The following is a 23,679-nucleotide window of genomic DNA, read 5'->3' as shown; positions in this document are numbered from 1 at the left end:
GAGCCAAAGGCTTGTATCAATGTATCGAGATCTTTCTGCCTGTCTTCCAGGAAGGTTTAGGCCCTGCCAACCGCCTACTTCCTGCCTGCCTCCTCCATCCACAGCCTTTCGAGGTCGGCTTCAGGGTTCCAGAAGTGCGCCCCCAGGGCTTCCGCACTTGACCTCGTGGAGCCCCCCCCCTCCCCCGCAAAGACCCCTCTTCTGCTCTCACCCTGCCCGCATTCGTGGTGCCAGCCCGTCAGCACCCTCTTGGAGGAAAGCGGATGGCACGGGTTCTCTGCTAACTCCTAACCCTGACTTTCCGCTAATATAGACCAATGAAGGTAACTGTGCGTGAAAGAGCAGCATATACAATATGCACCCTCCCCAAATTCTTTCTAATGAAAAAAAGTATTAAAAATACATATGTACATATGTAATTTTGAGGCCCCAACCCCCCAAAATACAACGAAGGACCACACCAAACAAGGCGGCTCAGGCGCCCCGGGGCGTCCTGGGGTAGAGACTGGGCGGGGGTGGGGGTGGGGGCTCCTCTCGCGGGGTTCGAGGCTAGCCCACCGGCACAGCCGGTGCCACAGCAGCTGCTCAAAGGAAGACGTAGGCCGGGTCGGAGGGGCGAGCTTTTGGAGCGGTGGTGTCCCGGGAGTGGCAAGTCGTTTCAGCGGGAAGTCTGGGTGCTCCGAGGGCGGAACTGGAGCCCTTGCTCCCCTGGGGTAAAAAGCACCCGATACACCCATTAAAGAATATGGATTTAGCGACAAAACGTTAAAAACCTCCGCTAGGGCTGAAATAAAGGCACCGCTGGGATTCGAACCCAGGATCTCCTGTTTACTAGACAGGCGCTTTAACCAACTAAGCCACGGCGCCAAAGACACCCAGCTTCCTTCCGAAGCTGCACTACAGGAATAGAGCGCTCGGAGCGCGGCCGCGGCACCTCCAGACTTTTCTAAAACTAGTTTCCGCAGAGCGGCGGGATTCGGCATCGCCCTCTCGCCGTGGGATGCCCACAGGGTCGAAAGGAATAAAACAAACATATGAACCCTAGGCAGAAGTGCTGGCTCGGGGTACCCCCGGGAGTGTAGGATCGCTGACATCCAGATCCTGCGGGATCGGTCCCTGACCTTGGACACAGAGGGACGCGGCCAGAACGTCGGAGAAGCAAAAGCGTGCGTAGTCGGCAGGATTCGAACCTGCGCGGGGAGACCCCAATGGATTTCTAGTCCATCGCCTTAACCACTCGGCCACGACTACACCGTCTGAGGGAAGTCCTCGTGCTAGCCTTTCTCAGTTCACAAACCCTGCAGACACGGCCCCGAGCAACTTTGGGGTTCCGGAGCCGAGAGAGCGCGGATATAGCACCAGCAGGGAACTTGGAGCCGCCGCGCCCCGCCTCCCTGGGCTCCTCCGCCGGGACCTGATCCTGTCCCCCACCGCCTCCCGGAAAAGGCTCCCTCCGCCCCGGGGACCTCCCTTCCAAGCCTGGCAGTGTGCTAGCGATTTGAGAGGCGGTGGGTGCCATGTCGTCTGCGATCAAAAGTCATCGGTTCCGCGCAGAAACTTGTGGATTGTAAACAGCAGGTGTGCGGAGGGGAGGAGGGATGGGTAAGGGGAGAAGAAAAAAAAAAAAAAAAAAAGATAAAAAGACCACTCTGGCCCGTACGGGGATCGAACCCGCGACCTTGGCGTTATTAGCACCACGCTCTAACCAACTGAGCTAACCGGCCAGCTGCGCCAAAAGAGAGGCTCAAGTCTCTACATATGCATCACTCAAGTATAGGCAATGCCACCAGAAGACCCACGATGTCACGACCGAAAAGTTTCCCAGATGCGAACTGGAAGCGACCCCTAACGGCCAGTTAAGGCCGCCTCTGAACGCCTCTAAGAGGCGACGTGGCTGTAGCGAGCAGCTCCCGCGAAAGAACCAGACCAGCCAGATGCATCATCACCCTCAAATAACTGCTCCTGCCAACTCCTGAATCGATGGGTTCTGACTTCAGAATTCCTGCCGGTCTCAGGGTTTTGACCAATGATCTGCCTGGCCTATAAGAAACCCTCAGCCCTGATAGCGGGGCGGCGGCGGGGGGGAGGGGGGGGTCCCCAACACAGGCACCCCAGCTTCCTCATGTGTCCTGCTAGCGCTTGGCACCCCCCTTCCCCCGTACCCATCGTGTTCTCCCCAGCCCTCTAGGCTGGTGCACTTGACTTCTCCCTGGGCCCAACCTTGCTGGCTGAGACCATCATAGCCACCTCGTCTACCCTGCCCTCCACTCCCCAATTTCTTCCCTTTAAGGCATGACTTTTGGTTATCTTTGTTGGACCAGAAGCTCTTCTCTAAACCGATTTTGCCACTAGCAACAAACAAGAACCGAAATGATGGGCTGACTGCCTGGAGGTCAGGAGGCCTGGGACCCTGAGAAAAGCAAGAGTGAGATACATCACCAGAGCTTTATTGCAGGCCAAGGGGCCTATCACAAATACCCCCCACCAAGGCAGAACCCAGGTGCTCAGGGCCACCTGTCAGGGCCAATGCCTTGACCCCTACCAGAAAAGAAATATCAAGAGTGCCAGGATTTGCCCATTTCAATAATTTCAAGGCAGACTGGCACCAGAACAGAAAACTGTAGGAGGACAGCAGTTTGTGGATTCGGGGACCTGGGGTCCCGGTGCGATCACAGAACAGGTAAGGGGACAACGAGGGGAGGAGATGGGCAGGGGCCTCAGGGCCTCCAACACCGCGGGAAGGACTTTCAGGCCACCCTTGAAGTCCCCGTTAGCAGGACAAGGAAAAGGCTCCCAGGGAGCTGGGGTGCTTGGGCTCCTGGATGGAAAGGCAGGACAGATGGATCCTGGGATTCACACGAGTCAGGAGAGTCAGCTCCCCACACTGGAACCGCTGTAGCCGAGGAGGTTCTGCAACGGGAAGAGAGGAAAGTGTATGTCCTCTGCGTGTGGTCTGTCGTCCCCGTCCACTGTCTTCCTCCGCAGTTCTGGAAATGCCCCCAGCAATCACTCGCTCTTCCCCCTTCCTCCTGGGACCCATCTGTCTACACACCCCTCCTCCCTTACCCAACACGGTGACCATGGAGGATTTCCTCTCAAGCTCAAAGGAAAGCACAACAGGACGGAGGACAGAAAAGCTGGTACAAAGCGTCCGGAGGAAGAGGACCAAAGGCTCATCAATCTTGGCTGAAGACTAGAAAGGCAGACTCAGGATTAAGCAGAATTCAATTTTTTACTTTTTTTTCCCCAGAAAAAAAATTTTTTTTCAAATTCTTGAACTTTCTACCAAACCCTTGGGAATCTAGGTATCCAGCCCCCCCACCTCCCAGCCACGTCTCACCTCCACCTGGGCTCCAGGACCTGTAAATTGCAAGGCCACCTTCCCCGGCCCACGGACACACTCCAGGAGGGACGTCCACTCACTGGGACAGAGCCCTAGAGCCGTTGCCACGTGATGATTCTTACAGGTGACCAAAGCCTCGGCAGTGCCGTCCTCTACCAGGAGCCTGGGGGAAGGAGGGGCCGGGGAGAAGCAAGAACTCCCACGGCAAACCCCGGTGCCCTGGGGGGACCCGACACACCTCTCTGTCCGCACCCCCCCCCCACCCCCGGCCCCATCTTAACTCATTTTTCTTTAGTTCATTCATCCCCAAATACTTATGAAGCAATTCCCACAAGCCAGGAACTGTGCTAACAACAGGAGAGCAGACGGACGAAGCCGCGTAGAAAAGAAACCAATGGAGCGATGGGTGCCCACCTTGCGCGCTCACCTGACGCTGGCCTGGATTATGGACGTCTGTGTGGGGCAGGTCGAGCCCTGACGAGCACACCTTCCCTGCAGTGAGGACAGAGGTTGGACAAACCCACCCGGGCCCGTCACAACTCCCTGCCGCCCTGTGCCCGGCTCGCCTGGCCCCGCCCGTACCTGGGGGCAGAGGCTGGTACAGTGAGCACAAACCCACAGGAGCTGAAGGCTGAAGACAGAAACGATATGGCAAGAGGCGGTGGCCTGGAACGGGGCCCGGCTCCCCTGCAGTAGCTCAGCCAGGAAGATGCGGGGCAGGGGAGCACTGAAGACAGGGAGAGAGAGAGGTCAAGAACAGCCCACAGGGGTGGAAGCGAGCGAGGTCTGGAAGGACCGAGCAGGCACAGAGACGGGGACAGCGGCGGCTTCTGTAGTCTCCGGGAAGCCTCATGACCCATTTTGCATCCTGACCTCTGACCACTGATCACGGCGCAGGCTTGACCCAAGGTGTCAGCCAAGGAAGAGAGCTACGTTTTAGGCTGAAAAGCCTGTGAGGGCTTAGAACACTGAATCTTTCTGGGTAAGACAGTAATTATCAGCATTTTTATTCAGGGCAGAGGAAACCCTTCTGACTCAACATGCCCCACTAGCACTGGAGACTAGTTAGGGCAAAACTCCCAGAGCCAGGACCACATGGAGGAAGCGGACGCAAGGCCACGAGGTCTGGGGATCAGGGCCTGGGGCACCGACCTGATGCTGGTCTCCGGGGGGAAGCTCAGGACCTGCAGGTAAGTGGATGGCCGGAAGCAACAGTAAACATTATGGGATCTGCAAGAGGAGGAGGAAGAGCGATGAGGGAAAGAAGCCAAGCGAGACCAGAGCAGACACCGGGTCACGGGCTCAGACCCCTGAGGGACGCACTCGGGCCCCGGCCCCGCCAAAGCAGAGGGAGGAAGGAGGCTAGGACCGGCCCGGAGCGTCCCTCGAGGGGAGAGGGCACGCACGGCACACGGACAGCACGGACAGCACGTCAAAGGGACGGCGGGAGAACCGCGTCAGCAGGGAGGGGAGGCAGAGCCAGCCCCACAGATCCGCACCTGGAAATCTTTTTCTCCAGCTGGCCAAAGTAGACTCGGGCTCCCGGAAGGAGTCCCAGCGGGGGAGGCAAGTGTGGGTCTTTGATGTAGATGTCCAGGTGAGGGGGGAACTGACAGTCGGCAACCCGCACGGCTACGGTCAGCTTCACGCACCCTCTCGAGGTCCGAGCGGTGCCTACGGAAGGAGAGGGGAGGGGTCGGTGGCATCTGCGAGGACCATAAAGTCCCCGCTAACCTATTTCTCACCCCCCAAAGGAGGCATCATTACCAGGCTTTGTCCAGAAAGGGGCCGGAAACGGTTCACACAGTGTGCGTGACAAAACCTCAGCTGAGAAGGACACCAGGGAATTGGTGTGGCTGTCGGGTCACAGAAATACAGGAACGACAGAGTAAGAAAGCGGAGAACGGGAAGAGATTTGAGAACAAGCCACCGCTTGCACTAAAAAGGCCCTTCCTTGTCAATTTCTTCCTTTTTTTTTTAATATTTCCTTTTACTGCTACAGCTTTTCCTTAGTTGTGAGAAAGTCTGCTCACGATCTTTTCAGAACAAGAACTTGCCAGGGGGGAAGCCAGGCCTGAATCACCACTTCCACCTCCCGCGGACGCCATTCCTCTAGGAGCTAAGGCACGCCCAAGAGACGCACGCTACGGCGGAGAACGCGGTCCACCCAACCCGGCCGCGGGGGGAGGAGAGCGAGCGGCCAGAGCGGCCGGCGAAGCCGGCGGACATTTACTCGCCACTGAGCAGGTCGGCCAGCGAGGTCTCGGGCAGGGCCTTGTTGGCGTCAGGCGCGGCGGGGAGGTCCCGGCTGCTCTCCAGTTCCACGGTCCACTCGTCCCGCACAGTGAGGCAGGACGTGCAGCCGGCCAGCTCCAGAGGACGCTGCGGGACGCAGGACGGCCCGCCCTCCGCGAACAACAGTGGCGTCTGCCGGGGACAGGAAGACAACTCGGTGAGTGTGTCCTGCTCCAGAGGGAGGCTCACAAAATACCGGGGCGATTTTGCTTTCCTTCTGGAGCCTGGTGAGAGAAGCCGTCCAGATTCAGACAGGCTTTCCGCCTTTCCTCCGGGGAACCTCGACAGTAGCCAGGCACTGCCGCTTGCTCTCCAGACCCCAAGTCGAAAAAGCCGCCCGGGGAAGGGTGAAGGAAGGACAAGGCGGGGCACTCACGGGAGGGCCAGGAGCCACCAGTCGGTACACTCGACCCGGGTGCAAGAACTCGAACCAGCGGATGGAGGAGCCACGGAAGACTAAGAGAACCTGGGAGGGAGGGAGGGAGGGAGGGAGGGAGAGAGGGAGGTGCTGGGGCCTCCGGCAGGAGCTAGGGGCACGGGATGCCAGGCCCCCCGGATCCCCACGGTCCAGGTTACCTTCTGATCCTCGCTCTCGTCTCCCTCGGGCTCAGGTGGGCCCCATGCAGTCCCCTCCTTCCTCTGGGTGCCCCCCAGCCAGCGCCCTGATACGTAGAAGCTGAGAACGGGCTTGGGCACCTCTGGACTAGCTCCCGGGGGGACACCGAAGTTCCTCTTCATCAGGGCCTCCTTGTGGGACAGCAAGAACAGTCGGCTCTGTTCTGTGGGAGGGCCCTCTGGGGCGGGCTCTGTCTGAGAAGGTGCGAGGGAGGCGGCTGAAAGAAGCAAGGGTCTCGGCACAGGCAGGATCAGGGCGTCAGCCAGGAAGAACTGGATGTAGACCCTGTCGGGACAGACAAGGAGGAGAGGTTTCTCAGCGGTGCAGGCGCTGGCTGTCGTGGGCCCCAGACGCCCGCCACCCGCACCAGGCCCTTCCCTTCCCTTCCCCTTGGAGGCTCAGGGGATCACCGCCGCCTGAAGGGCCGACCTGGCCTGCTGCTTCTGGATGAAGCCCGCCATGCTCAGCTCCTTACAAGAAGGGAAGGTGCTCCTGACGTTCCTCTCTATGATCAACTGGAACCTCTCTGTCCGCACCAAGCAGCCTAGAGAGAAGGTTTTCTCTTTTGGCGAGGGGAGAGAGTGACGGGCTGGGAAGTGGAGGAGACTACCCGGCAGGCCTCACCGCCCAGTCCAGGCCCGAGCTGCTCCCCTAACACAACGTGAGGGCCCAGGCCTGCCCCCCTCCTGAGATGCCATCTCCAAGGGAGAAACCGTCCTGGCCACGTGTCCAGGCCTGCCCCCGGCCTCCTCGGCCTCAATTCCACTTTCTCACGAATCCCTACAAGGCCTGTCCCTTGGTCTAAGAAACTTCCCTTTACAGGAACTTTCCCGGTCTATAAATCTCAGCAAGTCCAAAGAAGACCATCACTCTCCCAAATTAAGAAGCGTCATCTGCCGTGCACATCAGGAGCTACGGTAGGAGAGATGAACACTGGGAATTGGAGTCTTCGCTAGAAAAACCCTGGCTCCGGTCCTCTGCCAGTACTGGCGTCCCGGACTTGTCCCCGAACTTGCGGTTCAACATATGCCACTTCGCATCTCGAGAAAATCCCAGGAGATCCCCCCTCCCCAACCCTGCTGTTCTGAGACCCTCCCCGTCCACCATCTTCTTGCCACTTCGGAACTCCAAACCTATGAGCCGGGAGTCGCTGATGGGCTGAGAGTGCTTGGCCAGGATTAGGCAGGGGAGGGAACCGCTTCTGTCCCGAAGCTGCAGGCAGCCTTTGTGAGATGAAGCCGCCAGAAGCCCAATTAAAATCTGCAGGGGGACGAAAGACAAGGTATCAAGTATTAGGAAATACTCAGCATCTACTGTGCTCCAGACGCTGCCAAATGTTAGCTACAAAGTGAACAGGAAAGACGCGGTTTCTGACCTCAAAGAACTCGTATCGGATGGGGAAGACAGATATAAAAAAACACACACGCACGTTCACACGTTCAGGAGCGGGGCAGAAAGAGTACGAATCAAGGTTGGAAGTAGGAGACCGTACGGGGCCTCACAGGACACAGGAAGGAGGGTGGGTTTATCTCATGAGCACTGGCAGAAACAAAAAAGGATTGAGAGCAAGAGAGCTTTGTGAGCCCACAAAGGGAGGTTTTAGCCCACTCTCCCGTCTGCCGCAGGGAGAATGAACGGATAGGGCTGACAAGAGACGGGCGGTGTAAGTAGAAGGCTAATGCGGCCACAATGACGAGGAAGGGCGACGACAGCGGCAGGGAGGGCGGCAAAAACCGGGGTCCCTGAGCCCTGCTGGCGCCCCACCTACCTGGGGCGGGTGGAAGGTGGAAGGCAGCAGAGAGAGCCAGGACCACGACAGACGCTGGTTGAGCTGGCCGCTGGTCAGATGAGAGGCCTCCGGGAGGGGCAGGAGGGTCTTAGCGTCAAAGGCGGCCCAGGCCCTGCACCGGCCTTGGTCTTTCAGGGTGGCCAGAGTAGGGAAAGAGCAAGGGGTCTGCAGCCGCGTGTACTGTCAGGGAGAGCAGAGCAGTCACACCGCGCGCCCCGCGGTACGCTGGCCCTGCCACCCGCCTCGCCTTCCCCGCACACGCTCGTACCTTCTGTAGGGGACAGTGATGTGGATCTTCGAGGATCTCCTTGTGGGCATTGCGACGGCTGCTGCCGGGCGGAGCTAGAACGTCCAGGATGGGGGCCAGAAGCTGCAGCCCCGGGCTGGGGTTCCCAGGACAGGAGTGCTGCAGGAGCTGGTGGTGTCTCAGCACGTGGGGACAGAGCCTTGGCCAGGAGGAGAGGCGGTCATGTCCCCCAAAGGCAGAGGCGCCTCTTCGACGCCCCTGCTCCCCTTTCCCAGGAGGCGTCCTACCCCCCAGGCCCCCAGCCCGGACCCCTGTCCTCACTTGCAGGCCAGCTCCTCCAGTGCCTTGGTGGCCCACAGGTACAGGGGAAGTCCTAGCTGACGTTCCCACACCAGCTGCTCATACAGGGAGGCCCCCTGGGCCTGGTGGAACGACTGAGTCTCGGGCTTCTGGCAAGAGAAGCCCCGGAGCAGGATGGCGCCGTGGAGGCAGGGGGCCAGCACTGGCCTTCTCGTCCCTCCGCCCACGGACTGCAGCAGGTGAACGTCCTGGAGCTGGAGGAAAGCAGGACACGTGAAGAAGCAGAGGTGAAGCCCTCAACTGAACGAGCCCGGCAGAGTCACTGCGGTCCCCCAGCCCGGCCTCCGGGGGAAACGCGACTTCTCCCGCACCGGCACCTCCTCCCAGCCCCCCCGCGCCTCGCCCCGTCACAAACCCTCCCCTGCAGAGAGCCCTCACCCCCCACGAGCTCTACTCCGCTTTTCGGCGGCCGGGAGGCTCCTGGCGGGTGCTGGGCCGCCACTCAGCAGCTGCCTGAGACCGTCCTGGCCCCACGCATGTCGTTCGGTCCCAGCATCACCTCCTCTATTTGAAGGCCCTTCCTGACCTGAGCCCAAACTGTTCTTGGCACAAGTCTGCCAACCCCACCCTCCAACACACAGTCTCTTTCTATATTTTTGCTGTAGACGTTCCTATACCCTGCTGCTAGTGCGAAAAACAAAACAAAACAAAAAGGCCAGTCCACAAAGGCAGGGGGAGTTGCCGAGAGGACCTCTGAGCCGACCCCTCACCTACCTCCAGGGAGACTCCCGGCCGCACCACCTTCCTGAGGCTGTGGAACTGCTGGTAGGCGAGGCAGAGCGCCAGCTGCCCGTCTACCTCGTAGAGGCCGGCCGGCTGACTCAGCACGCCAGTGACCTTTCCCTGCCAACACGCCAAAGGTCCCGTCGATCGCTATTTCCTCCTTGCTTGGAGACCCGCCTCTCCTGCCCCCCGAACTCTCGGATCTCTCCTTCGCGCTCACCGTGTATGACAAGAGCGTAGAGTTCCGGACAAGAGCTGCTTCCCTGTCCCCGTCCTGGGAGCTGCTGGGCGCGGGGAGTGGCGGGGGGTCAGCCTCCAAGAGGGGTCCATCCAGCTCCAGCTCCAGCTCCCGCACACACTCCGGTCTCAGGGGCAGCAGATGGGAGGAGGGACTGGTCGTCCAAACGCGGTAACAGTGGCCGCGGATCCTGACCACTCGCAAGGCTGTCAGCACATAGGACCTACCAGGCCAGAGGGCTCGGTGCCACACCAGCTGGGCAGGGATCTGGCTCGTGCAGGGGCAGGCAACACGGTACATGAGACGCTTCCCACGACACTGCCCCTCTGCCAGAGTCTCTTTCCATCATGACTTGACTTCCAAGACCTGCTCCTCGTGAAATCTGTTCTGCGTCTTCATCGGTCCTGTCTGCCAGTTAACTCTTAACCTCCTGGATCTCTTCCCTCTCACAGAAGATGCCACATGTCTCCCAATCCCTCCCTGAAGATACAAACCATCCCACCCAAACAGGGAAACATCCCATCCCAAAATTACAGCTTTTGCATTTCCCCATCCCACCTTGTAACGTACAGATGACTCTCATTTATTTAACCCACACGTACGGAGCACATACGTATTCAGTGTTGGAAAAGATGTTAAGGGAAATACAATAGATTGGACCCTCTTTCCCAACATACTTTAAACCACTGGGGAACACAGACACAAACTCAAGTAATGATACGGGGCCATATGCGATCAAGTGTCAAAAACCACACACATTCCGCAAGGTTCTGGGGAAAGAGAGAGGTGAGCGTGGGTTGGAATGACCAGGAAGACTCAGTGAAAGAAGCTGGCCCCTGCCCAGGGTCCTGAAGGATGTCTCTGCTTTGTCAAAGCGGAGAGCAGAGAGAAGGGGGATTCGCGCAGGAAGCAACATAAAGATGTCCGAAACTCAGGACAAGCAAGGCAGTGAGAACACGGGCCAAGATGGAGAAGGATCGCTCCTGGGAGTCTCAGGACACAAGACGGGAGAGCCAAGAGGAGAGAAAAAACCCAGAAATGACAAGCTGAAAACTTCATCTTATAGGAAAATGAGAGACGTCAAAAGTACGAAAAGAAAATAAGCCTCGGAGAGCAGGGTATCCTATGGACTGGAGCAGTGTGGTTGTTGAAACTCACGCACCAGGGGAAGACAGACGGTTCTCAAACGCAACAACCTTCTAGGGCCGAGAGAACACACAGCCATTCGCAGGAGCTTTGAAGCCCTCTGCCTACTCGGGACACCTGAACCCCCCGGTCTCCTGTGCTCCACCTCACAGACCTCCAGCTCTACTCTGCAACTGGGCGAGACCACCGACCAGAGGCCACCGACCAGACCGTGGACGTCACGCCTCGTAGCGAGGTATTGCCGAGACCTCACCTAAGCTTACGGCTCGTGCAGGACAAGTAGTTAAGAGCAGTTTGACCGCACAGACGGGTGCCTCTGCTCCTCCCCCACTGCCCTCTGCTCCACAGACTTCCTTCCACCTCTCACCAGGACACCAATCCGCAGCCCCTCTGCCTTCACTCAGACGCCGAGCACTTCTTTCCTCTGTGTGAGCGCCAGGATCTGAGCGCAGACCCCGAGCCCTGCCCTGTCGGCCTCCCTTCGCCCCGAGCCTACCAGCGGCACACCAGCACTGCTCTGTTTCCTCAACTCCTCTTCTAAGCCAAAAGCCCCACTTGAGGAAGTCGGCCCCCCGTTACCCCAGTGCCAAACACTCTCCGGCGGGGCCGCTGTTGGGCAGCCTCGTGTCCCCGGATACCTAGCAACAGCAGGGACCCTGAACCTTTTCTTCTCTTTTCAGAGTCCAGTCTTTCATTTTCAAGAGATGATCTCAGCTCCTCCATCACAGAAGAGATTCCCTGGGGTCATCTAGGGTGACAGTATGTCTCCAATATGTCTCCTCCTCAGCCTATAAATATAGCAAGATCACTCCTCCCCTGTTCAGGCCAGCTCTGCCCTGAACGGCATTTCCCGTGGTCTCTAGGGGACGGGAAACAGTCTAATGTAAAGAAAATACAGAGGCTCCTCTATAAGCCAGGACGAAAGACCAGACCAGAAATTTAGGCGGCCTCCAAGCGGTTTTAGTTTTAGTCGTTGCAGGTTCCTTGAACACACTAATAACTGCCACTTAAGCTCATGACACATACGGACACAAGAATTCTGACCGCGCTACCACGTTTCAGAACTGCCTTTCCTGACATGCACAGAAGAGAGTCTTTTTAGCCTTTAATGGTTTCGAATGCTTTTGAAACATCATTCAGATAATCATGTGAGTCATAAGACAGTAAGTACCAAGTTTTCAAAAAAGTGCACACTGCAAAAAAATTTCAGGAGGCACACATACTTGGGGCGCCTGGGTGGCTGGGTCGGTCGAGTGTCTGGCTCTTGATTTCAGCTCAGGTCGTGATCCCGGGATCGTGGGATCAAGCCCCAGGCTGGGCTCTGTGCTGAGTATGGAACCTGCTTAAGACTCTTTTCTCCCTCTCCCCTGCCCCTCTTCCCCACTCGTGCTCGGTCTCTCACTCTTAAAAAAAAGAAAAAAAAAACGCACATATTTGATGTCTTAATGGTGCTAAAACGTATCATTTTCTAATGCAGGGGAAAAACAAGCGATTCTGGCAGGTCTGAAAGAGTCACCCACGGTACACAAGTCATCCACTCAGACGAACTACACAGCAGAAAAGTCTGCCCCCTGCTTCCTGTGCGTCGGAATGATGTTCCCTGGACTCCTCCTTCAACAACGCCGTCCCAGAAAACTGCTCCCCGAGTTGCCTTCCTCTCCTACTGCTCTCTCTCCTGCAAAGAGCCCTGATGGCCCCTCCGCGACTCCACAGCCCGAACGGACCCCAGTCCTCACCTGCACGACGACGGACACGAGGCTGCCAGCTGGCGAGGATCCACCAAGAGACAGGACAAAGTGAGCTTTCTTCTGACTCCTCACCAGAGCGCTCACGCGAACCAGCTTCCCAGCCAGGTTTGGCTGCACACCTCTGAGCTTGCCTCTAAAGAAGGAAGAAAGAGGAGAGGGAAAAGTCCTTTCCATTTCTTTTTCCCTGTAGATGCCTTCCCTTCCGCCATAAATAACCTAGTGGTGATTTAAAATTGCCAAAGCGATCGTTCCGAAGACTCCCTTCAAACTCTTCCTGACCTTAGATGAGGCAAACTTCACTTGAAGACACCCACTCCTGATACCCAGAGAGGCCCCATCGCCCCCCTCATCTGGAACACCCCACCCGTCCTGCTCCCAGAACCTTTCTCCCCTCCTCCCACCAGCCCACCCCCTCCTCCCAGCTGCATGGCGCTCTGTCCTCCCCCCCGACAGGGAAGGACTACCTGTGCCTGAGCAGGCGGGAAGCGGTCTCTGGATAGAGAACAGAGAGAGGGCTGAGGGAGCTCGGACTGCTGGTCAGGGGGAGCACTGGCACCGGAGCACTCAAGAGCTCCAAGTGTCCTTCCCCTGAAGAACTCCACCTGGGAGGAGGGAGGTAGCTCCAACTGGGGAACAGAAAGAGATGGCCCAACCAAGAAAGGTCCAGATCTATGAGCTAGAAAAAACCAAGAGCAAGGGTTAGCCAGGACCCTAGCGTCCCATCCACCCTTCTCCACCTTTCTTCCCTCAGAGACTTAATTTCCTCACTCCCTAGATACCATTCTTGTTAGGATCTGAGCATCCGACCTTCACCTTCCTACTCACCTCACAGCCCAGGACACCAGTGTTATCTTTCACATAGAGGTCTCCTTTCCTGCACTCTTGTTCCAAGTCCCCTGACAGGTCTGTTAGTGTCCCTAAGAGTAACAGCCGCTCCCGGGGTAGGGGAGTCCCACTTGGTCCAGCCTCTTGGGCCCAAGCCTGGTATGCATTACTGCTCCAGGACAGGTGGCTGCAGCATGGGAGGTTTTGGTGGGTCTTGAGGTCCTGGACTGAGACAAAGCTGCAGAGGGAAGGGAGCAGAGGTCCTGCAAAGCCATATCCAAGCCTAGAAAATTATCCTTAACCCCAACAAATCCCCCAAGTTCCCAAAGAAAAGTCAACAGAAAACATGGACGAAGAGAGGAGTCTGACTCAAGGGCAAAAGCCCCAAGGGCGGGGACGCTCAGTCGGTTGAGCATCGGATTTTTGATTTCGGCTCAGGTCATGATCCTGGGGTTGTGGGATCGAGCCCTGAGTCAGGCTCCGTGTTGAGCATGGAGTCTGCTTAGGATTCTCTCTCCCTCCCTCTACTCCTCTCCTCGGCTCACTCACTCTCTCTCTAAAATTAAAAACAACCAAGGGGCACTTGGGCGGCTCAGTCCATTAAGCATCTGATTTCAGTTCAGGTCATGATCTCACAGTTCATGAGTTTGGGCCCCATGTCGGGCTCTGTGCAGACAGCTCAGAGCCTGGAGCCTGCTTCGGATTCTGTGTCTCCCTCTCTCTCTCGCCCCGCCCCTGCTCAGGCTCTGTCTCTCTCGGTCTCAAAAATAAACATTAAAAACAAATAACAAAAAAGCCTTAGGGCTAAGAGCCTAAGGACATGAGGATGGGGTCTAGGCCCAAAGACTAGGTAGTAAGGCAGGCAGGAAGAAAGTCGGTGCTGAGTGACATTTTGAACAAGACGGCGCGACAGGGGACCCAGAAACACAAAGGAGTAAAAGAACAGCCCGCGGGCAGGAGTGTGGGGATAACGCTGGCCACACTCAGCTCCCCTGATGGCGTCGCGGCTCTTAGCTCCACAGAGAACTCCAGTGCAGCCACCATGGCCTGTGCCTGATGGCTCGACCTCAGTGGCCCCGGCCAGGCTTCCTTCCTGGTCTGGGAGATCACAGAACTCTCGACTGGCGGGGAAGCAGAGGCCGAGACGGGAGTCGCTCTCAAGAGCTCCCCGATCTCAGAAGATGCTTAGGATCGGCCGTTCCCAAGGCAAGTGCTGCAACACCGCCCACCACTGTCCGTGACGAGGCGGAGCGTGGATAACGTGGTAACGGGCGAACTTATCACGGTCGGGACAGATTCACACCTGTAATCCCGTGACCGCACGCACTGGCATGCTCACCATCTTCTGAGCAGAAAGAAGAGAAAGGATAAAGACACGGAACGTCGTAACTCACCCTCCTCTGTATCACGAACATGACCCCCGTGTGGGTACCAACAGCGGGGAACGCTGTCCTAGACGGCCCACTCCCCTTCCACACCTGCTTCCTTCTCTCCCACACGGATGTGCACAGCATAAAAGGCAAAGACGGTAACGAGTATGTGTCGAGTCCCTGTTACGTACACACGATACGGGGTCCGTTCCCGCTCAGTGATTCACTGAAGCTTCACCCCAAATCACTGTAAACACTACCAGTGAGGAAACTTTGAGAAGTCAGGAACCCAGGGGCGTAGGTGGCAAAGCCAAGGGTGCCTCGCTCAAAAGCCCATGTTCTTTTCCTGTTTCTCTACTGCTCTAACGGCCCGGGACAAAGCAAGTGGAGACACCTTCAGGACAGAGAACAGTAAGGACAGGGGTCACTCTCCCCAGGCTCTTCAGGGTCTAGGTCAGGAAACTGAAGGTGAGAACCTCAAATCCTTGCATTTGTCACTGCTCTCCAACTTTCACTGCCTAACATACTGCCTGGCACACTGCAGGCACGTGACCAAGGAGAAAGGAAAAAGACGATTAAAATCTTTGAACCTGTCAAACAATTCCTGTTTGATCCCCACCCACCGTTCTTTACAGACTCACTTCTACGTACCCTGCCATCGATTTTACGTTTATCTTGAAAACAACAAGAAACTTCAAAAAGCTTCCAACTTTCCTAACAATTCCTGACTTCCCTCTTCTCCACTGTTCTAGCAACGCCAGAATCTGGAGAGATTCGGATCTCTTTCGTCTTAGACTGATCACGGAGGCCACGAGGCGCATACTCGGCTCACCTGCGGGAGACTCTACGCCACTGCCAGAGGCTGCACAACCTCCTCTACTAGGACTAATCAGTAAGTAGTTCTCTGTCCCAGGGCCCTTCCCATGTTAGCAGAACGGTTTTCTCCTGAGCCTTCATCCTGTGCTTACATAAACAACGTATTTAACCTTAATAGTTACGGACGTGGACGAGCACTGTAGGAAAAGATGGGAAACCAGAGGCCCATGGATTAGGATGAGGAGAGTTACGCAGGAAGAAAAGTGCCCCCAGGCAAGTGTGTCCTGAGAAATTACTTTGGGATTCAAATAAGACATCATTTCATACCCATCAAAGAGGCCAAAAAAACCCCATTTTTTTAAACAAACCCCGGATTTGGAAAAGGTTCCGGATGTAGACGTATACCGCTACGTGTATCCGCTGGTGCAACTCCACCCACGGGAAAGCCACGTGCAAACGGCTAGTGAGGCCACTGTGTGCACACCCGCGGAGCCCACACTCCCCTTCAGGACAGTGGGTGCTGCTGGAGAAGGGCAGGGAACCGGATCAGGGTAGAGCGCTTAGGAGACTCCACTGAATCTGTCACGCTTCACTTCTTACAAAGAAGAACTGAGGGGCGCCTGGGTGGCTCAGATCATGATCTCAGGGTTCGTGAGTTCGAGCCCCAGATCACGCTCTGCAACGACAGCGTGGAGCCTGCTTGAGATTCTCTCTCTCCGTCTCTCTCTGCCCCTCTCCTGCTCATTCTCTCTCACGCTCTCTCAGAATAAATAAACTTGAAAAAATGAAAATAAAAAAGAACTGGAGCCAACACGGCAAACGTGAAGGTTTTCAAAAGGTGAGCAGAAGTGCTGACTGTATGATGCAGCCAGCACACTGTTTCGTCGGAGGCCTTCCACACGCAGCACCTTCTCAATGAAGGAAGCAGTGCGTTGATTCACATTCTGGCGGACCAGCATGTGTAGTTACCATCGGCTTATAACAAATCCATGGCTGAGAAAACAATCCGGAATTCTGAAAATGACGTTTCGGATAACAGAGCACAGTTAAGCTGTCTTCTCACCAAAGATCCCTCGCCTTTGCGGAGACAGAGCACAGGGCCGAGTGACATCCAACGGCCATAAGCAGGGTCAGCCCAGGGAAAAAGTATCCTACGCTCGAGTAAGTTTGGGAGATGCCTAATTAAACAAAGCTAAACAGATCTGCACCTTTTTTTATTTTTTAGAGGACAGTGATACGTATATTCACATCATAACAGAATACCATGCAGCAGTAAAAGAGATGAGCTAGAGCCATCATTAGGAGTGAATCTCACGAGCACAAGGCACAAAAAGCAAATCGCAGAGGATATATAAGGTATGGTGCCATTTATATAAAAGCAAAAAGTATGCAAAACTCTACAGTATACTGCTTAGGGACAGACACATGTGCAATAAAAACATACTGGGTGGCTCGGTAGATTGAGCGTCTGACTTCAGCTCAGGTCATGATCTCACGGTTCGTAGGTTCAAGCCCCACAGTGGGCTCTGTGCTGGCAGCATGGAGCCAGCTTCAGATCCTCTGTCTCCCTCTCCCTCTCTGCCCCTACCCTGCACACGAGTGTGCATGCACACGCTCTCTCTAAAATAGACATGAGAAAATATATAGACGTACGTATATATAGAATGTGTATACATTTACGTATAAATAAAAACACAGGAATTAACACACCCCATATTTGAGATAGTGGTTCCTTCCGGGAGGAAGTAATTGAATTTCTTTTAAGGCCTTTCAGAGCCTTTAATAAGTTAATGAGCCTTGTGACTTTCCCAGAGAAGGTTATCACACGTTCAGTGTCTCTTAAACTCATTTAGCCATGGAACCCTTTTCTTGTGGTAACTTATTAACACTGCCTTGAACAGTTTAAGAAACACAAGTGTTGTAAAAAAAACAAAAACTAAATCCCTTCAGAAGACTTTAAACTCCAGTTTCAAACACAACTCATCTGCACTCGCTGACGTCTTAATGCTCCACACCTTAGTTTCCTAATACACAAAAGAATATCAACCTCTCCACCTTGGGGATCCTTTTTCCAAATTTTCTGTCTTTCCGTCTTCCTCCTTCTTCTCCTTGTCCCTAACAAGACTGATGTCCCTTGACATCAGTCAGTTAAGGAGAACCACAGGTAAAGGAAAGCAGCTTAATGGAGGCTGGAGGAACCTAGCAGAAGGGGCTCGATAGACCTTTTCCTCCCGTAGCACCGCTTCCCCTCAGGCTTGTCATTTTCCCCATAACTACAGGTCATTCCGTTTCAGTCCCAAAGTTAACTTCCTCTCTTAGAGAGCCCGCCTCTCCTTACCTGTAGCTGAGGGGCAGGGGAAAACCCTGGTTCTTTCCCTGGGACAACCAGATGGTCTTCACACAGTCAATTACCAACTGAGTCAACTGGCCATCGGGCTCCGTGCCAGCTGGACACAGCGTCTCTTGGATGAAGGTCTGGGCAGCCTCAAGCCAGGCCTGCTCCTGAGGAAAGTGAATCTAGTTAAAACATCTTCCTAACCAACCTGCCCACCAATGAAATTTGGGGAATAAAGTAATAAAAAGAGAAATTAAGAGGGCACGTAAATAAAGACAAGCCGCAGAGTCGAGCCATTAGAAGAAACCTTAGGTGTGACGTAATTCAGTCACACCTCAGGTCTTACCTCCTTCTCCTGTAGGTGCCGTGTAATAACCAATTGCACCGCTGGAGCTATGCAGGTGGCCTTACACTGCTCTGTGACACCCCCGTGGGTCTCCCCCAACACCTTGGACATACGTCTAAGATCCATGATCACCAGGTACAATATAGTGGTATCCCATCTTACATGGGGTCTGGTTCTAAAGCCAGCAAGTTGAGAAATACTCAAAATCACCCTTAAAAAAAATCCTTTCAGTTGCTCATAAAGAATATGACAAGGGGGGGGCGGGGTGCCTGGGTGGCTCAGTCAGTTAAGCGTCCGACCTCGGCTCAGGTCATGATCGCGAGATTCGGGAGTTCGAGCTCCGAGTCGGGCTCTGTGCTGACAGCTTGGAGCCTGGAGCCTGCTTCAGATTCTGTCTCCCTCTCTCTCTGCCCCTCCCCACTCTGTCTCTGTGTCTCTCTCTCAAGGGTAAACATTTAAAAAAAAAAAAGACACGGTATCATACGGTAACAAGTATATTTAAATTTAAACATACCGCATTATAAGCAGTATATAAAAAGGACACAATATAATTAAAAAAATTATTTTAATATTTATTTTTCAGGGAGAGAGACAGAGACAGAGCATGAGCAGGGGAGGGGCAGAGAGCGAGGGAGACACAGAATCAGAAGGAGGCTCCAGTCTTTGAGCTGTCAGCACAGAGCCCGACGTGGGGCTCGAACTCACAAGCTGTGAGATCATGACCTGAGCCAAAGTCGGATGCTAAACCAACTGAGCCATCAAGCGCTCCTAATTTTTAATCATTTATTTTTTTTCAGTCGAGTATATACATGTGAGTTCCCATAAGCTAAATCAACGTTAAGATATAACCCCACTGGATTTGTTTTCTGCTCTGTCTTTTCAGCTAAGATGTAGGCTTCCTAAGGAGCACATGAACCACTTTATATACCTACCACACATTCTGGACACACAGTTGTCTGTCTATAGATAGCTCTAGAAAAGGGGACCAGTTTGGCCTGCTTCCAATGCTAGTTTCCTTCGTTTTAAAATTCTGACAGAGTTCAACAGTACTGAGGGGCAGGACCTTTATTCCGACCCCCAGTGATAATTCTAAACCATCACAGCTCGATCCCTGTTCCTCCAGGGCTCTTCTATTAACCTTCCGGTCAATCCTCCACATTCAGTCAATCTTTAGCAGCCTGAGAAACCAGTCTTCACGTTCTAGTGACTTCGGCGTTCTTGTAAACAGCCCTACCGCTAAACCTCACCTTCACTCCACCTTCGCCAAACACTGTCACTCATGGCCATGGATATCAAAATTGGGGCACCTAGGGGCGCCTGGGTGACTCAGCTGGTTGAGCGTCTGACTCTTCATTTTGGCTCAAGTCATGATCTCAGGGTTGTGGGATCTGTACCGTGCTGACAGTACAGAGCATGCTTGGGATTCTCTCTCTTTAAAATAAAATGTGGGGGCGCCTGGGTGGCTCAGTCGGTTAAGCGTCTGACTTCAGCTCAGGTCATGATCTCGCGGTCCGTGAGTTCGGGCCCCGCGTCGGGCTCTGTGCTGACAGCTCAGAGCCTGGAGCCTGTTTCAGATTCTGTGTCTCCCTCTCTCTGACCCTCCCCTGTTCATGCTCTGTCTCTCCCTGTCTCAAAAATAAATAAAAACGTTAAAAAAAATTAAAAAAAAAAAAATAAATAAATAAAAAAAATAAAAAATAAAAAATAAAATAAAATGTGAAGGGGGTGCCTGGGTGGCTCAGTCGGTTAAGTGTCCGACTTCAGCTCAGGTCACGATCTCGCGGTCCGCGAGTTCGAGCCCCGCGTCGGGCTCTGTGCTGACGGCTCAGAGCCTGGAGCCTGTTTCACATTCTGTGCCTCCCTCTCTCTCTGCCCCTCCCCTGTTCATGCTCTGTCTCTGTCTCAAAAATAAATAAACGTTAAAAAAAAAAAAAATTTAAAATAAATAAATTGGGGCGCCTGGGTGGCGCAGTCGGTTAAGCGTCCGACTTCAGCCAGGTCACGATCTCGCGGTCCGTGAGTTCGAGCCCCGCGTCAGGCTCTGGGCTGATGGCTCGAGCCTGGAGCCTGTTTCCGACTCTGTGTCTCCCTCTCTCTCTGCCCCTCCCCCGTTCATGCTCTCTCTCTGTCCCAAAAATAAATAAAAAACGTTGGAAAAAAAATAAATAAATAAAATAAAATAAAATAAATAAATAAATAAATAAATAAAATAAAATGTAAGGGGCACCTGGGTGGCTCAGTCAGTTAAGCATCCGACTTCAGCTCAGGTCACGATCTTGCGGTCTGTGGGTTCGAGCCCCACATCAGGCTCTGGGCTGATGGCTCAGAGCCTGGAGCCTGCTTCTGATTCTGTGTCTCCCTCTCTCTCTGCCCCTCCCCCGCTCATGCTCTGTCTCTCTCTGTCTCAAAAATAAATAAACGTTAAAAAAAAATTTTTTTTAATAAAATGTAAGAAAAAAAAATTGAGGCACCTGGCTGGCTTAGTCAGTAGAGCAGGTGACTCTCGATTGTGAGTTGGAGCCCCCACGTTGGGTGTAGAGACTGCTTAAATATAAAGTGTTTAAGAGGCACCTGTGTGGCTTCATCGGTTAAGCTTCCGACTTCAGCTCAAGTCATGATCTCATGGTTCGTGAGCTTGAGCCCCACATCAGGCTCTGTGCTAACAGCTCAGGGCCTGGAGCCTGCTTCGGATTCTGTGTCTCCCTCTTTCTCTGTCCCTCCCCCACTCACACTGTCTCTATCTCTCTCAAGAATAAATAAGCATTTAAAAAATTTCAAAATAAATAAGGTCTTTATTTTTTTTTAAATTTTTTTTTAACGTTTATTTATTTTTGAGACAGAGAGAGACACAGCATGAACAGGGGAGGATCAGAGAGAGAGGGAGACACAGAATCGGAAGCAGGCTCCAGGCTCTGAGCTGTCAGCACAGAGCCTGACGCGGGGCTTGAACCCACGGACCGCGAGATCATGACCTGAGCCGAAGTCGGACGCTTAACCGACTGAGCCACCCAGGCGCCCCTAAATAAGGTCTTTAAAGAAAATTGGAGGGGCACCTGGATGGCTCAGTTAAGCACCCGACTTCACTCAGGTCATGGTCCGTGGGTTCCACCCTCGTGTCGAGCTCTGTGCTGACAGCTCAGAGCCTGAAGCCTGCTTCGGATTCTGTGTCTCCCTCTCTCTGCCCCTCACCCACTCATGCTCTGTGTCTCTTTCTCTCAAAAATAAACATTGAAAAAAAAATTTTTTTTAAATTGGCCCATGCCATCATTCAGCACTGCCTCACCAACGTAAGGAGAGCCTCACCCAGACTCTCATATTTTCTGTCTTCTTTTCTAGCTCCTGAGGGCCTGTCCACTACTTGGCATTGAATATACTACTGTTTTTCAAAGTGGCGCCACTGCCTCGGAATCACCCAAGTTTCTTTTTGTTTTTTAATCTTCTGAGCCATCAGCACAGAGCCCGACGCGGGGCTCGAACTCATGGAACCGCGACATCATGACCTGAGCCGAAGTGGGACGCTTAACCAACTGAACTAACCAGGTGCCCCAGAATCACCTAAGTTTTATTAAAAATGTGAATTCATGGATCTCACATGCTGAATCAGAATCCTGGCAGGAGCGGGGGACACAGAAATCTCTATTTTATTTTTTTTTTAATTTTTTTTTTAATGTTTATTTTTTTGAGACAGAGAGAGACAGAGCATGAACAGGGGAGGAGCAGAGAGAGAGGGAGACACAGAATCCGAAGCAGGCTCCAGGCTCTGAGCTGTCAGCACAGAGCCCGACGCGGGGCTCGAACTCACGGACCGTGAGATCGTGACCTGAGCAGAAGTCGGTCGCTTAACCGACCAAGCCACCCAGGCGCCCCAAGAAATCTCTATTTTAAATACGCTTCCCCAGATCAGTACTGATAAAGGCTGAAGTTTGAGAACACTATACATTTTTCCCTCAACGACCTCAGCCACTGGATGTCTTTCCTAGCCATCCACAGACGCGAATTTAGCTGAGCTCTATCTCAAGCTCTAATAACATCCGTCTGCCTACCCGATTCTCCACCTCGCCAACGTACAGGCACCACACATCCCAGCACTGTGCTTTTCAAAAAAAAAAAAAACAAAAAAACAAAAAAACAAAAACACTCCTCTTCCAACGTTCACTAATTGGCAAGTTGCACCCTCAACCAAATAATTCTACCCTGAAACCCCAAGTCCTCCTTTAATGCCTTCCTTTCCCTACGCAAGACCCAAGTCCTTTAGATAGACTCTACCTCCTTTTCTTTTCTTTTTTTTTTTTTTTTAAACTGTCTTCACTTCTGGAACCTCAACATTGCTGCCTTGGTCGGGGTCACCATCCTCTCTCACTGCTTTTCAACCACAGCCTTCTAACTGGTACTCTGCACCGCTACCTCAGGAAAGGAAAACTCCAATCGCTCTTCTGCTTAAAACCCTCCACTAACTCCCGATTATCCTCAGTTTAGGGTCGCTATTTAGCAAGACTTCTAAGACGGTCAGCTCTCACTCCTCCATCACCACCCAACTGAACTTGAGTTTTTCAGAGATCCCTGTTTCCATCTCTTGCTTCTGAACATGTCTTTGCCTCCGCCTTGAAACCTCTTTCCAGCGCTTTTTTTGCCTGGCTAACCCCTACGTGCGCTTCGGGTCTCAGACGTTTTTTCTCGATCGTCGTTATTCCTTCACCCTGCAGCTGCGTCAGGGGCCTCCCCCCCGGAACCCTCAGCCCCACCGAGCTCCACGAGTCCGCTCCCGGCTTCGCCACGGGTTGGAAGCCTGCAGAGTGGGCGGAGACGTGTCCAAGGCTCCCAGCTGGCGCCCCGGGAACAAACAAACACATTCGCAGAAACCAGCGACGGTGGGAGGAAGGACAGCCTCCCAGGCCCCCCTCGCCCGGGCGCGGCCGGGGAAGGCAACGGGGGCAAAGAAACACGGTGGAGGGAGCAGGAGAAAGGGGAGAATCCGGGCACACGAGGAAAAAGGGACGAGGGACGGAGGACGGCACTCACGGAGTCGGGAGCCGGAGCCGTGGCGGCCTCCATGATGCGCCCGAGGCTACGCCCAGGGAGAGCCCGCGAACGGCCGTCGCGCGAGGGCTCTCGGGAAGGCCGCTCCGTGACGTCATCGGTGGGCGCGGCCGCGGCTCCGCCTCCGGCTCCGGGTGTCGCTGCGCAGCCGCGGTGACTCTGGTCCCCACCCCTCCCCCCCCAAGCCGTGCTCGCCCGTGGCTTCCTGTCTGGCCTCCCCCGGAACGGGCTCTAGCGCAGGTGCTCGAACGCAGCCCGCCTGGTTGGTCGCTCCTAAGCATCTTTCGATCTCCCTGATCTTACCAACCAGAGAGAGCTGTCTCCTCTTTAGTGCAGCCTGAGCACATCATTCATACTTATGTGACGGCCTTGACTCACTGCTGTAATTGTTTCTCCGCTATGCTGTACCTAGAAGCTTTACCCTACTTATTCTTTTTCTGTGTAT

The 23,679-nt window shown here is 54.2% G+C and overlaps 1 protein-coding gene and 3 non-coding genes across 10 annotated transcripts; all 4 read right to left on the bottom strand.

Moving 5' to 3' along the window:
* Positions 1–793: 793 nt before the first annotated feature.
* On the bottom strand, positions 794–867 carry TRNAT-AGU (transfer RNA threonine (anticodon AGU)). The gene has a single exon. It is a non-coding gene; the product is annotated as a tRNA-Thr (tRNA).
* A 302-nt stretch (positions 868–1,169) lies between these two features.
* Positions 1,170–1,251, bottom strand: TRNAS-AGA (transfer RNA serine (anticodon AGA)). Its single transcript has one exon. It is a non-coding gene; the product is annotated as a tRNA-Ser (tRNA).
* Positions 1,252–1,650: 399 nt separating this feature from the next.
* On the bottom strand, positions 1,651–1,724 carry TRNAI-AAU (transfer RNA isoleucine (anticodon AAU)). The gene has a single exon. It is a non-coding gene; the product is annotated as a tRNA-Ile (tRNA).
* A 707-nt stretch (positions 1,725–2,431) lies between these two features.
* Positions 2,432–23,332, bottom strand: CTC1 (CST telomere replication complex component 1). Of its 7 annotated transcripts, none has more exons than XM_019413517.2 (23): positions 23,217–23,332; positions 17,855–18,018; positions 13,331–13,568; positions 12,970–13,181; positions 12,494–12,638; positions 9,594–9,878; positions 9,365–9,493; positions 8,612–8,844; positions 8,312–8,489; positions 8,023–8,223; positions 7,388–7,514; positions 6,684–6,798; positions 6,215–6,539; positions 6,015–6,104; positions 5,577–5,770; positions 5,111–5,199; positions 4,843–5,017; positions 4,496–4,573; positions 3,926–4,070; positions 3,771–3,835; positions 3,341–3,506; positions 3,067–3,193; positions 2,432–2,910 (listed from the first exon to the last, which is right to left on the bottom strand). In XM_019413517.2, exons 1-23 carry the CDS (start codon positions 23,247–23,249, stop codon positions 2,771–2,773), a joined length of 3,654 nt encoding a protein of 1,217 aa, XP_019269062.2. In that variant the 5' UTR covers positions 23,250–23,332; the 3' UTR covers positions 2,432–2,770. The 7 variants fall into 7 exon arrangements, with proteins under 7 accessions (XP_019269062.2, XP_053748344.1, XP_053748346.1 ...); XM_053892369.1 differs by having other exon boundaries at positions 6,335–6,539; XM_053892370.1 differs by lacking the exons at positions 2,432–2,910; positions 3,067–3,193 and having other exon boundaries at positions 3,400–3,506; positions 3,758–3,835.
* Positions 23,333–23,679: the final 347 nt, after the last annotated feature.

The sequence above is a fragment of the Panthera pardus genome, unplaced genomic scaffold (assembly GCF_024362965.1).
Source record: "Panthera pardus isolate Hobbes unplaced genomic scaffold, ASM2436296v1 HiC_scaffold_3, whole genome shotgun sequence".
Taxonomy (NCBI): domain Eukaryota; kingdom Metazoa; phylum Chordata; class Mammalia; order Carnivora; family Felidae; genus Panthera; species Panthera pardus.
This window is presented reverse-complemented; position numbering and strand designations above follow the sequence as displayed.